This window comes from Salvia splendens, chromosome 17 (assembly GCF_004379255.2).
Source record: "Salvia splendens isolate huo1 chromosome 17, SspV2, whole genome shotgun sequence".
In the NCBI taxonomy this organism is placed as follows: domain Eukaryota; kingdom Viridiplantae; phylum Streptophyta; class Magnoliopsida; order Lamiales; family Lamiaceae; genus Salvia; species Salvia splendens.
The window spans coordinates 8,634,149-8,646,981 of NC_056048.1; the positions used below are offsets into that span (position 1 = coordinate 8,634,149).

Below are 12,833 nucleotides of genomic sequence, written 5' to 3' on the forward strand. Positions count from 1 at the left end.
ACAAAGTAAGAGATTGATTTTTTTGCTGAAAAGGGAAATGACTCACTTAGAGCATCTCCAAGGGGAGAATGTATATAGAAAAAGTATATTATGTATTTACTTCTTAAAAAGTGAAATATACCCTTTTAAAAAAGTAACACATTCCAAAGAGAAAAAATATATAGAAATGTGAATTATTTTTTAAAAATAAAATGGTAGTACAAAAGACATTAAAAAAATATAAAGTGTAATACCTTTTCAAATACTTTTTCCCTTGGAGAATGGGTTTTCATGAAAAGAAGGCAAATATGGTAGTTATAAGATGTTACCTCTCCATGGATGGGGAGGTAAAGATACCTCTTCAAAATGGGAAAATGTATAATACCTTCTCAAATACCTCTTCCCTTGGAGAATGATTTTTCATGAAAAAAGTAAATATGGTAGTTATATTAGTTTACCTAGGGGTGGGTAGATACGGTATACCTTACCGAAACCACCATACCGTATACCTTACCGTAAATTCGGTATGCGAAAAAATCATACCTTTATCTTACCAAAATTTTCGGTATACCGAACTTCGGTATACCTTATTTTCGGCATGGAGAATTTTCATACCGATATCGTACCTCATTTTTGGTATGACGTACCAAAGTTCGGTATACCATACTTTTGCAGTATACCTTACTTTCAATATCAATGAAAATTGAATATTTGAGTTTTTAGAATACTATTTATATTTTATAGTAATTTAAATAATATACGGGTATTAAATACTAGTATATTTTATTCATATTATATTATATTTCACAATAAATTTTATAATTTAAAAATATATAAAATACTTTATATATTATTATATTCATATTTTACGGTATATACCTTAAATTACGGTATATACCGAATTTCGGTATGCCGCGGTATATAAAAATTCATACCTTTACCTTACCGAAATATTTCGGTAAGGTATCATACCATACCGAAAATTCGGTATTTTCGATATTTTTTCGGTACGATAAGGCCAGTATTTCGGCATTTCGGTATTTTTCCCCAGTCCTAAGTTTACCTCTCCCCTTGGAGATGCTCTTATAGTGGGACATCCCAAAACGGAATATGACTCACTTATCTTGGGACGGATGAAGTATCTTACAATCTCCTATTAATTAGTACACAATCAACATTATTTTGGTCATGAAATATGCGGAAAAAATTCACATTAAAAAATCCACATTAATAAATTTGGCACTGAAAAATAATCGGCCATAAATCAAACCAAGAAAACTAAAGTTTGGGGCTTTAGCTATTTAAGAGTTAAAGCTACAAATTTCTTTGCACGTTTCAGACTATTTAAAGTTATTTTAAGAGCTGAAATATAAAATAAACTTTAATCAAAATTAAGGCTATAAACTACTTATAATTATTTAAACGACTTTCATGGCTGATGGCTCTCTACTTCGTACTTTTATTTATCTAAAAGAATATGCATTTTATTGTGTAAAATTAGAAGAGTAAATACAAAATCGTAGGAAATGCTATGCTTCTATTACCTAGCTTTATTTTTCTACTGTTTACTATTTATTATCTTTATTACCTAGCTTTATTTTTCTAAAAGATATTCTTAAAATGTACTTTCCTCAAATATAATATTATAAGCTGTAATTATCCCCTTTAAAATATAATGCAAAATGGTAGGAAATGCTGTGCTTTTATTACCCAACGAAAATTTAAAAAATTATAGTCACTTAACTAAACTAATATTTAAATAATGATATATATTAAGTGGTTAGTATATAAAGTAAGAAAAGACGCATAGTTGCTATTCGTTATGGTGGAAAATGGGCTAAGATTGTATACATTTTGAAATATAATGGGCTTTATATCATAACAGACGATATTGTATGTTGGGTTGATCCAATTAAAAATGTAGGCCCATTAATAAATGTGTGGAGTGTTGTACTTTATGATATTGTACTTCAACTTTTAAAATTTAAAATAAAGTGCGTAACAAACATAAAACAAAACCAACCTATTACTCTAGTCACATAACTAATTAACCTATATACTGAATATATCATTTCATCATTAAAATCATAGGCAGAAGCCATGTGTAACCAACCAACAATACAAACTGGATGTGTTTATACCATTTTGAAATTGAACAAATTAAATATCTTTAGACACTACCGAATACCAATCAATGATTTCAATAATGAACAAATAAAACGTGCAGTCATGCACAATTATGTATATGGTCCTAATTATATTGCTAACCTATTAATATCTAGTTGCTTGGTACCAATAAATATAATAGAATTATTTGGTACCGTTTTTCTTCACATCATATTTCAAACCTCGAAATGTTATTTTTTGGGACATAGTCACGCGACGATATATTCCAATCAATACAAATGTACAAATATCATCGACAAAAGAAACTCCAAATTCAACCATTCTATTATCCATCTTATCTCATCTCATTTTTACCACCACAACAGATAAATCGAATGGATAAAAAGTAAACACAACAAACTAAAAAAAATCCAAGATTTGAAACTAATAATAATAATAATAATAATAATAATATTAAAACACTAAAAATAGATTATGCTTGATTAGGCACGAATGCCCTGCCGCGGCCGGCAACCGACAAGTTCCACCGCCGCGGCACGGCGTTTCTCCAACGACCGCCGCCTCCGCGAGTACTCCATACTCGCCCTATCCACCACCTCATCTCGCGACGCGCCACATGCCAGTGGCGCGTGTGATCCTAACCACGATCCTTTAGCTACTTTCTTCGCTTCTCGGTGGTTGCTCTTCGCCTTTTCCGCCTCCACGCTCCGGCCACGGCTAGACTCTATGTAGCGATCAAGCTGCCTCGAAATCCTCTCGATCTCGTATCGATCGAGAAGAGAGTAGAAACCTTCACTTTGAATAGTTTTTGTTGGACAATTAGCATCAATTTTGCTAGTAGAGTTGGATTTTTCTTGAAATTTTCTCACGGCTTCCGCCTTGTACCGCGACGGTTTGGCGTCGAACTTAGTCCTCGACGCGTTGAGCTCCATCGCTGGCCGGCCGGAGCGGCCCTCCAACCACGCCCATGCAGCGGATTTGGTTAGAGAGCCGGAAAAGCTCACACTTTTTTCCATTGAATTTATGTTGGAAGTGAGTTGTGAGATGGAATATAATATAATGATGAATTTAACACGTTGTTACAGAACTATGTAGATGTCTCATACGCGTAAGATGCTAGCGTGTTACATTTGTATTTTGATGTGAATCGGTCGAATTCGAAAGTTACGTGCTATTTTGTCACCAATTTTTTTTTTTTATCATCATGTGTGTTGCGTTACTATTCGCATTTAAATCACATGTTCGTTTTTTTGCAACTTTGTACAATTGTAGGGCCATAATTTGTCGGAAAAGGTTCGATTTATATCAAGTTTTGCAGAATTTGATATATTAATTGCATGGTGATTTTGTAATTGGATTCTAGGATTTAGATTTTTTTATCCCACAATTTTGATACGATTATTTGAAAAGGAATTTTAATAAGGAATTCAAGAATTTGAAAAGGATTAGTAAAATAATTTTATTTCTCCATTAATTTTTTTTGGGAAAGCCCTAGTTTTAATGCAAATTTGGTTATGTATGAGAGAAAAAGAGCACAAGCAATTCAAGTAGTATTAGTGGATAATGAGAACCACTTTATTAGTAATGTAATATTTGGTGAAATTTTTTTCGAAGAATTGACTAATTTTATGAAATAAAAAGAAAATTAACTAATTTTGAAAAAGTTTCAAGGATAGAAGTGGCCTAATTATGAATTTTTATTTCACTTTAAAGTATCTTAAACAAATGTATTCCATGGCACATCATTATCTTGGCGACCAAGGGACGGATGCTCCAGCGGCCAAGCCATTGCTCCAACGGGAGCTTACGGTCCCGGAACCCCCCACCCATGGTCGCCCTCCTCACCGGTGCCCCAACAACAAATCCAAAATATTCGTAGTTCAGAAGCTGTGCTGCCAAAAATTTAGGAAAGAAGTGATTCAAATATGGGCTTCAATTTATTTTATTGGGCCTTAATTACTTTTATTATTTTTGTTGGGCTATATCTTATTAAATTTTAAGATAATAAATCAAGCCCAAGTTTAAAGAATTAAATCCCACATGCAAAGCAGCCTAAGAGCATTCACAGTGAAGGATGTCCCGCCGGGACGTCCGCCATTAGGCGAGGGAGGGGCGGACGCGGACGTCGGCTGCGGACACCGCACATCCGCGGCTTTCCGGGATGTCCGCCGTGACGTCCGCCATTGCGGTGCCACGACGGATGTCCCGATTGTGCAGTGGGATGTCCTTATGACGTGGCAGTGCAGTGGGAGGTTCTTATGATGTGGTAGGAGGTGTTTTTGGGAAGTCCGCCGGAACATCCGCACCATTGCGAATGCTCTAACACCCTATGAGAAATTCTTTTCATATTTTTGCTCTCTGCTTTTAATCTAATTATTTTTCTTCTCATTTTATTTTCATTTTTTTGAATCAAGAGTGGGGCAGTACTTGTCAGCAAATTTTCCAAATTTTAATTCTTATAAGAATATAAAATTTGCAAACACTATAATTTCAATTTCCTCACCTTTAATTTAATATTTCAAATATAAAATATTTCAAATACAATACTATAATTAGTTTTGCGTACAGTCTCCATTGATCTAATCATCAATTTCATTTTGCTAATTAAATTTTATTTAATTATTTTAAATAACATAAAATCAAATTAAAAGATGGAGTAAATAACAAAATTACAACCACTAAGTTGGTTTTGACTCTAATACTTCTTTATATAGATATATTTTGATTCAAATACATGGAAGCATTAATGTGACACCAAGTTTAAACTTTAAAGTGACGTCATAACATTAATCATAGCACTGCAATATTCATAGAGTAGCACTGCAATCTGGTAACAAACTGAAAAATAGAGAATATCGATCTTGCCCTTCAGCATTTTTTTATGTTTCAATTTAATTAAAATAGGGTGTCACGTGGCAGCTTGAGAATCACACGTTTTTTAGATCTAACGGCCTAAAATGGTGATATGATATTACAATAAAGAGGATCGTTATATTAATACATACCTTCAAATACATATTTAACTTTATTTTTCACTCCATGATCAATTGTTTTCGGATTTAAAGCAAAATGTTAGTTCTTCTAAATTTGATTGCGTGTTTTTTTTCGTTCGGTTCGATTATCAAATGTCAAACGAAACAACAAATCAAATTACATATATTATAAGTAACTATTTAATATTATTATTATTGAAATAATTTTATAATATTATTTTTTATTAAATTTCAGGCTAATTTGTATTTTTGGCCATCCCTGTGGACGACCATAAAAAAATTTTTTATCATTGTTCACCATGTACGATAAGTAAATTCTCACGGGATGTTAATAAAGCACATGTGTATTTTGTAATATAAAATAGACCTTGATATATTATTTTAATTAAGCACATTCATTTTTATTGAATATAATGCAAAAGTAAATATAAAGTTTTTAAAAAGTTGCGACTTTATTACGCTAAATACTACTATAAATTTCATTACTTAAACGCAACGGATTCCATTATTAAATACAAAAAGGTGACAGCCAATTCGAAGGTATACATCATCCCTAATCAATAAATATTAATTACATTTTCCCAAAATTAGCATAAAAGAGATTGTGTTGGAATAAAGAGTATGGGAAATGGTATGTGCTAAATTTAGAAAATAAGCAGTTTCCTTTTCTTCAATATTTCATCTAATCAGTAGAATTACTAAAACTACAAGAATGGACCTTTTGACTAATTCAAATTTAATCGACCTTCTCTTTTCTTAACCCACATAAGATCATATTCGAATTGATGCTCAAGGAATATTGTACTTATTTTAATTGGATCCATGAAGAAAAAATCACGCTCTGTAGGATTTGAACCCACGACATCGGGTTTTGGAGACCCACGTTCTACCGAACTGAACTAAGAGCGCTTTCTTATCAGAATAGAAAAGAATGTAAAGAAAAGATTCTTTTTTTTTTAAAGAATCCATTTTTATTTTATATGCATATATGCTATAATAATAATTTCATAAAAAAGAACTATTTCATGCAAAGGCAATTTGAACCGATCTCGGCGGATTCCTCATTACCGCTCAAAGGGCCAATAAGGATGACATAAAATGAACAAAGACCAAACATGGCATATCATAATACTCTGACTAAAGCAGATTCCAAAGAAACTGTTTGTTGAATTTCCAAGTGATGGAAAATCAACCCTCACAGAAATTATTAACACCAGTGATCTCAATCAGGCTTGTTAGGAATGAACACAACCTCACAGCCTGACTAAGCTAAAATTGATGTTCCATAACAATAAAACAAGAGAGAGACTGAAAAACTATGCTACATAATGTGAAGCAAACAGAATCCCTTCTTTCCCAACTCTTCACTGCTTGCCAAGGATGGTGGTCTCTGCAATCATTGAGGTGACGACGTAAGGGTCCATGTTGGAAGCCGGCCTCCTGTCCTCAAAGTAGCCCTTCCCATCTTTCTCCGTGTCACGCCCCACACGGATGGATGCACCGCGGTTAGCAACACCCTGTGCATACACATTTTCACATGATCATCATTGATAAAAAAAAGGTTTTAATTGACATTATCAAAAATGCTAAGAGTTTTTACCCATTTGAAGGTGTTGATGTCAGCAGTCTCGTGTTTGCCAGTGAGGCGACGCTCGTTGCCCTCCCCGTAGGCAGCAATGTGCTCCTTGTGCCTCAGCCCGAGCTTCTCAATGGCCTTCTTGATGACTTCATAGCCTCCTTCCTCTCTCATGGACTTGGTGCTGCAAGAGTGTTTACAAAGATAAGTAAATAATCAATCCTTGAACGAGAACACAAGTTTGCATCGACGGGATTAAGAGAATTACCTGTAGTTGGTGTGTGCACCAGCCCCATTCCAGTCACCCTGGTGACATAAAAGGTAAGAATCACAACTATACTAATGAAAAAAATAATTTAAGGAAGAAACTGAATTCACCTCGATGGGTTTGGGGTCGAAGGACACAACGACTCCAGCAATCTCAGTGATCCTCTGCCAAGATTGGAAAACATGTTTTAGCACTAGCAGTGAAGAGTTACATATGTAGCATATCAAAACGAATCAATACCTCCAATATGTAACGAGCTATCCAAACCTCGTCTCCCGCTGAAATGCCAACAGATGGTCCGACTTGGAATTCCCACTGCAGAAGCATCGGTCATCATCTTTACATTTTCGATAACCAACAGAAACAAAAATACTTTTATTGCTCCAAACTTTACCTGGCCAGGCATCACTTCTCCGTTGATCCCACTGATGTTGACTCCGGCATAAAGGCAGGCCTTGTAGTGTGCATCAACGATGTCACGCCCGAAGGCCTTGTCCGCTCCAATTCCACAGTAGTAAGGTCCCTATATCCAACCAAACACTGATTTGTAACTTATAGTTATAAGTCCAATATATTTCCAAAGACTACTAATTACATTCACAACAAATTCAATAACTCTGACAAGAAGTGGTCAAGCAACAAGAAGAAAGGAAATCGGAGGGATCGTGACCTGAGGTCCGGGGAAACCACCAACGGGCCATCCAAGAGGCCACTTAACTTCCTTCTTCAGCAGCGTGTATTCTTGCTCGATACCATACCTATAACAAGATCAAATATCCAAAAATATTTAGCGTTTCTAGCATAAGTAAAATCAACGAATCATGTCATTAGACGAAAAGGAAATCATAATAATACCATGGAACCTCAGCAACAACATCAGCGTGGCTGAAAATCTTGGCTGCCTTGTGCCGGTTGTTCGTTGGAATAGGCTCACCAGCAGGCGTGTACGCATCACAGATGACCTACAAGCAAGAAAACACAAAATATTAAGTAAATTCAATCTAAACACGAGACAAAAAACAAAATTTGTTAGGCAGAAAAACAGCTTACCAGAATGTTGTTTCCCCTCCTAAATGGATCCCTGAAAATTGCCTGGGGACTGTTTCACCACACAATAAATTCTTAATTACATAACTTTTCCCCAAAAAGTATATTTTTTTAAATAAAAAAACAAAGAAACATACTATAGGATCACTTCACTGTCCTCTCCGGGGGCTTGGCCAGTGCTAGATCCATCGTAGTTCCACTTGGGGAGCTGAGAAGGATCGCTAACCGGGCCGGGAAGGGTCTGCATTCACACAACAACTTATTTCATTAAAATTTATTTAAATCAAGAGGAAATACACAATAAAAAAGAGAGTAAAATTAGATCATCACCCTAGCTTTGCTTCTGAGGTCCATACCAGAGCCACCAATCCTGCCAAATATTGTGCATCAGAAATTGATTAGCAATCATACAGACAAATTAAATAAAAATAAATAAGCTACAAAGATCTTGGTGAAAATCAATGAATTTGTATAAACAGTGGGGATGGATTGATTAGTCCATTTCATTTTCAACAGATCAGAGCCCAAAATAGACCATTTCATTTCACTTTTGATTTTCCCATAAAAACATACTAACAAGAGATGGTAGCTTTTTTCTGATCTCAAGCTTCAAATGAACATTTCTAAATAGTTTTAAAAAAGGAATCTTTAGAGTAAAAGATCCAGATTCTTGTTTCCTTAACCAAAAACAGAGCAACATAAATCACTGAGACAAACAAAGAAAGAAATCAAACAGCTAAACAAAAACAGAGATGAAAAGGGAGCACATCACTATTCAATCAAAAGCAACAAAAAAACAGAGTAGGAGAAGAACTGACCAAACATATTCGGCAATGATCTTCTCAGTTGATTCAGAGAGATTGAGGTTGATGAGATCTGTAAGCAGCGACATCTTGCAAGAGATTCAGCCGGTTTGCCTCTCTCTTTCTCTCTCTAGCAGTATTGGAAGTAGTTGTGCTTGACTTCAGAGATGGATCGCTCTTTAATAGGAGAGTTTTTGAGAAGACAAAAGGAATAGTGATATTCTATGCGTTTGTAGGAATAGTAAAATCTGTGCAATTAAAACTAAATTAATGGTTAGTGTACATAAATATAAATCAACGAGGATTCACTTATAGGAAATGCAAAATAAGTAGTAAAATTATTATACTATGCGAATTAGGGAATTTAAGTTTGGTTGAGAGAGGTTAGGTAAATGCTGACCTTAATGAAAGGAAGGAAGGAATCTCGTCCAAGGGATTCTTTGGGCACACGGGACGGGATCTGGAATTCTGGATGGGTTTTTATAGAATGACCATTCTGCCCCTGGGAAAATACCTTCAAAAGTTGAAAAGATTTTTTTTTTGTGTGAACATACTTTACAGTTTATAAAAAAAAGATTCAATCTTTTTATACCGGAATTGAATATAAATAGGTAAAAGAAACGTGATTGATAAAATTAATATGTTTGGATAGCTAAAGTGAGCATTTTTATGTAACTTTATGTGTTGTGGTAAATGATTATGGTAAATGACATCATCAAAAATAATCTCTAATGTGGACTTTTGCATCTTAGCGAATCTCTATAGTTTGAATAAAATATATACAGATAATAATAGTCTTAATTACATACTAAGATTTAAGTGATTTTTAATATAAATATGCAAGTATTCGAGGTATGCATGTAAACAATAAAACAATGGCGGAAAACATAACACAGCCCTTGGCCAGTTATTTTTTTGGTACTATTCATATAATATTATCAAAAAAATTTATATTTTGAATAGATCGTTATGCAAAAGTACCAATCATTATAAAAAAACGTTATTAATACTACTACTCTCTCCGTCCCCCATTAGGAATCTCATTTGAGTTCGACATAGATTTTAAAAAATACTCCGTACAAAGGAAAGTGGGTGGGAAAAAGTAGTTAAATGCGTGACCTATTTTTATATATTATAGTTTTTATAATAGAATGTAAATGGAATAAGTTAGTGGAAAGTGGGGTCTATCTACCGTTTATAGTAAAATTGAACCGGGACTCCTAATGACGGACATATTAAAATAGTAAACCAGAACTCCTAATGGCGGATAGAGAGAGTCTTTTTTTTCGAAATTCGGAATATTTAGAGCATCCTCAACGACGCTCGATGAAGAGAGATATATGTCCCATTGAGACGACACCACCCCATCATAGCACCGTTACGGGCATTCTATAGCAACGAGCCATCCTCTGCGGCGAGCTTCGCTCGATTTGGCGGAACGACGCCCCTAGCCCACGTGGCGCGCTGTGGGCTGGGCGGTGACACCCCTCCACCCCTGCGAGTGGGTGTTGTTGTAAAATTAATAAAAAAATTCCCACTTACCCAAATATGTTCGGAAATCCACCACCAACGATTGCCTATAGTTGCTTCCTCTTCATGAAGCACGACACGACTTCCCGGAATGCATGATAACATTGACTGTATGCATTGGCAATGGAAGAATTGTCCCACAACATAGAGAGGGCAATACTTAAGCGGCTACAAAGGCACCCACCCGATTCTCATCCTAGAGGAGATCGCCGACTACCACATATGAATTTAGCATGTATATTTCGGTGCGGTTGGATCAAACAGCAATATCAACATGTTGAACTCATCCGACATAAATCATCAACAATATCCTTCACGGTCAACGACCGTCAATACAACGTGGGTTACACAACATGCCGCAAGAACCCAAATGGATTCTTTTCGCGCAGCGATAGGAGGCGGCTCAGAAAGATATCAAGAGATCGTTCGGGCTTCTTCAAGCACGATTCAACATTGTCAAGGCTCTGGGTCGGATGTGTTACGTAAACAGTCTAACATGCATCATTTATGCGTGTATTATCATGCACAACATGATAGTTGATGACGAAGGATTGGCTACGGTAAATTGGTTCACGATGATACCCCTAGAAGCTCAACTGCAAGCAGCCCCCACGCCGGGGTGCGCCACCATCATTACGGGAGAAGATACAAATCGAGCATCGATGCGCGATGTCAACGCCCACATCCAATTACAATAAAATCTAATTAAACATATTTGGGCGAAATATGGCAGTCAGTTTGACGAAAATTATGTATTTTTCGCTTTCAATAAATTGGAATTTTAGCATTTAAATAGAGTATGTAATTTTGATTGTTATTTTAATTTATGTTTGATATAATGATATTTTTAATATAAATGCACTTTTTAGAATTTTATTAAATGTTTAATTGAAATTAAATTGGCTGAGAAAAAATTAAAATAAATAAGATACTAATAGTGGAACTTATGAATGATTATAGAAGGAATGAATTGTTGGAAGTGTTGTTCATTAGTTAAAAAATAAAATAAAAATGGTAAAAATTGTTGTGGGACTCATGAATAATGTATCGAATACTTTAGTTAAAACACCTATTGTGGATCACCAAAATAACGCCCATTCCTGTACGTAAATAATGTAAATACTTAGAATTAAATTATGAATAGTAAATTATTCAAATTTTGAATCTATTGAATTGAATTGATTCTGATTAAATTTTATGATTTAAATTAATATTATTTCTTTTTATTTTTTATATTCTGCACAAGTTTGGAGTTGGAATTTATTGAGGGTTTTGAAAACCAATTATTCAATTTTGTCTTCGAACATTCAATGACAAAGTCACAAAGTGATAAATTTGGTAACTTGGGTGTTGTGGAGTTTAGAGCATTTTCTTATAGGCCGGGTTTCAATTGCGAATATTCAATTATAAATTCGACTGAACAATTATTTAAAATATTGAGCTTCAAATATTCTTCAATCCATTTTGATTGTTTTGATAGTAGATGTGTGTATAAGTTTCACCCTCCAATTTATGCGAACAAAACTATGAGCAACGAATTGCTACAAATTAAAATTCGAGATATTCAAATTGCAAGTCTAATTTGCAATTGTATCTAGGGAAGTGATGTGCCATATAGCTAAATGGAGACTGAAAAAACAAAATTGGACGAAGGGTGGTAGGACAAAGCCAATGTCATCATCAAATGCACCAACTTTTGAGAGAAAATCGGGTTTCTAGGCCAATTGGCCTTTAAAATTACGCAAATGTACCCACTTTGTTATCTATTCCAGTTATAGGAAAAACGCCAATAAGAGTGGCGCGTTTATAAATAAAAACGCCAGTGACATTGGCGCGTCATTACGCAAAAACGCCAACTGTGTTGGCGTGTTATATGTTGACCGTATTTTGGGTGTATTTTCAACCAATATACTTAAATTTAAACACGCCAACTTTGTTACCGTGTTTAATTGAACACGCCTATGATGATGGCGTTTTTATGTTATAAAACGCCAATTTCGATGGCGTGTTTAACTAAAAAACGCCAATTTCGTTGGCGTGTTTAGAAAAAAACGCCAATTGCGTAGGCGTTTTTCTGTTGAACCTTATCTCCCAGATCTGCCCCAAAATCGCAAAACCCTCGTCACATTCCCTCTCCAAAACGGCGAAAAACCTCCCAAAACTGAAAAACGCGAAAAATCTTACCTTGGTCGGATTGAAGGGTGTAGATTTCTATTGTGGCTCATTCTTCCAAATATTAGTCCTCGTAATCGGTTAGTATATCGAATTTTGTACTCATTATTCTTCCAAACATTAGTGTACTAATATTTGTTGGATTATTATGATAGTATATATTGTAGTGTAATTTATATAATTATTTGCTGGTTTGTTATAGTATTATAAATTGTATTGTAATTAATAGAAATATTTTGACCAATTGTTATGGTATTATATGTTGTAGTATATCTAATTTTTTACCCATATTTGATAGGTTGTTATGATAGTATATATTGTAGTGTACTGTAAAGAAA

The 12,833-nt window shown here is 34.7% G+C and overlaps 1 protein-coding gene and 1 non-coding gene across 2 annotated transcripts; both read right to left on the reverse strand.

Moving 5' to 3' along the window:
• Positions 1 to 5,934: 5,934 nt before the first annotated feature.
• Positions 5,935 to 6,008, reverse strand: TRNAW-CCA. The gene has a single exon. It is a non-coding gene; the product is annotated as a tRNA-Trp (tRNA).
• A 190-nt stretch (positions 6,009 to 6,198) lies between these two features.
• On the reverse strand, positions 6,199 to 9,024 carry LOC121775035 (glutamine synthetase cytosolic isozyme). The gene is made up of 12 exons (XM_042171987.1): positions 8,809 to 9,024; positions 8,321 to 8,360; positions 8,128 to 8,231; positions 7,994 to 8,042; positions 7,799 to 7,905; positions 7,614 to 7,701; positions 7,338 to 7,466; positions 7,184 to 7,258; positions 7,054 to 7,107; positions 6,944 to 6,981; positions 6,700 to 6,859; positions 6,199 to 6,616 (listed from the first exon to the last, which is right to left on the reverse strand). The coding sequence occupies exons 1-12, from the start codon at positions 8,880 to 8,882 to the stop codon at positions 6,464 to 6,466; spliced, it is 1,071 nt and encodes a 356-aa protein (XP_042027921.1). The 5' UTR covers positions 8,883 to 9,024; the 3' UTR covers positions 6,199 to 6,463.
• Between the last annotated feature and the right edge of the window lie 3,809 nt (positions 9,025 to 12,833).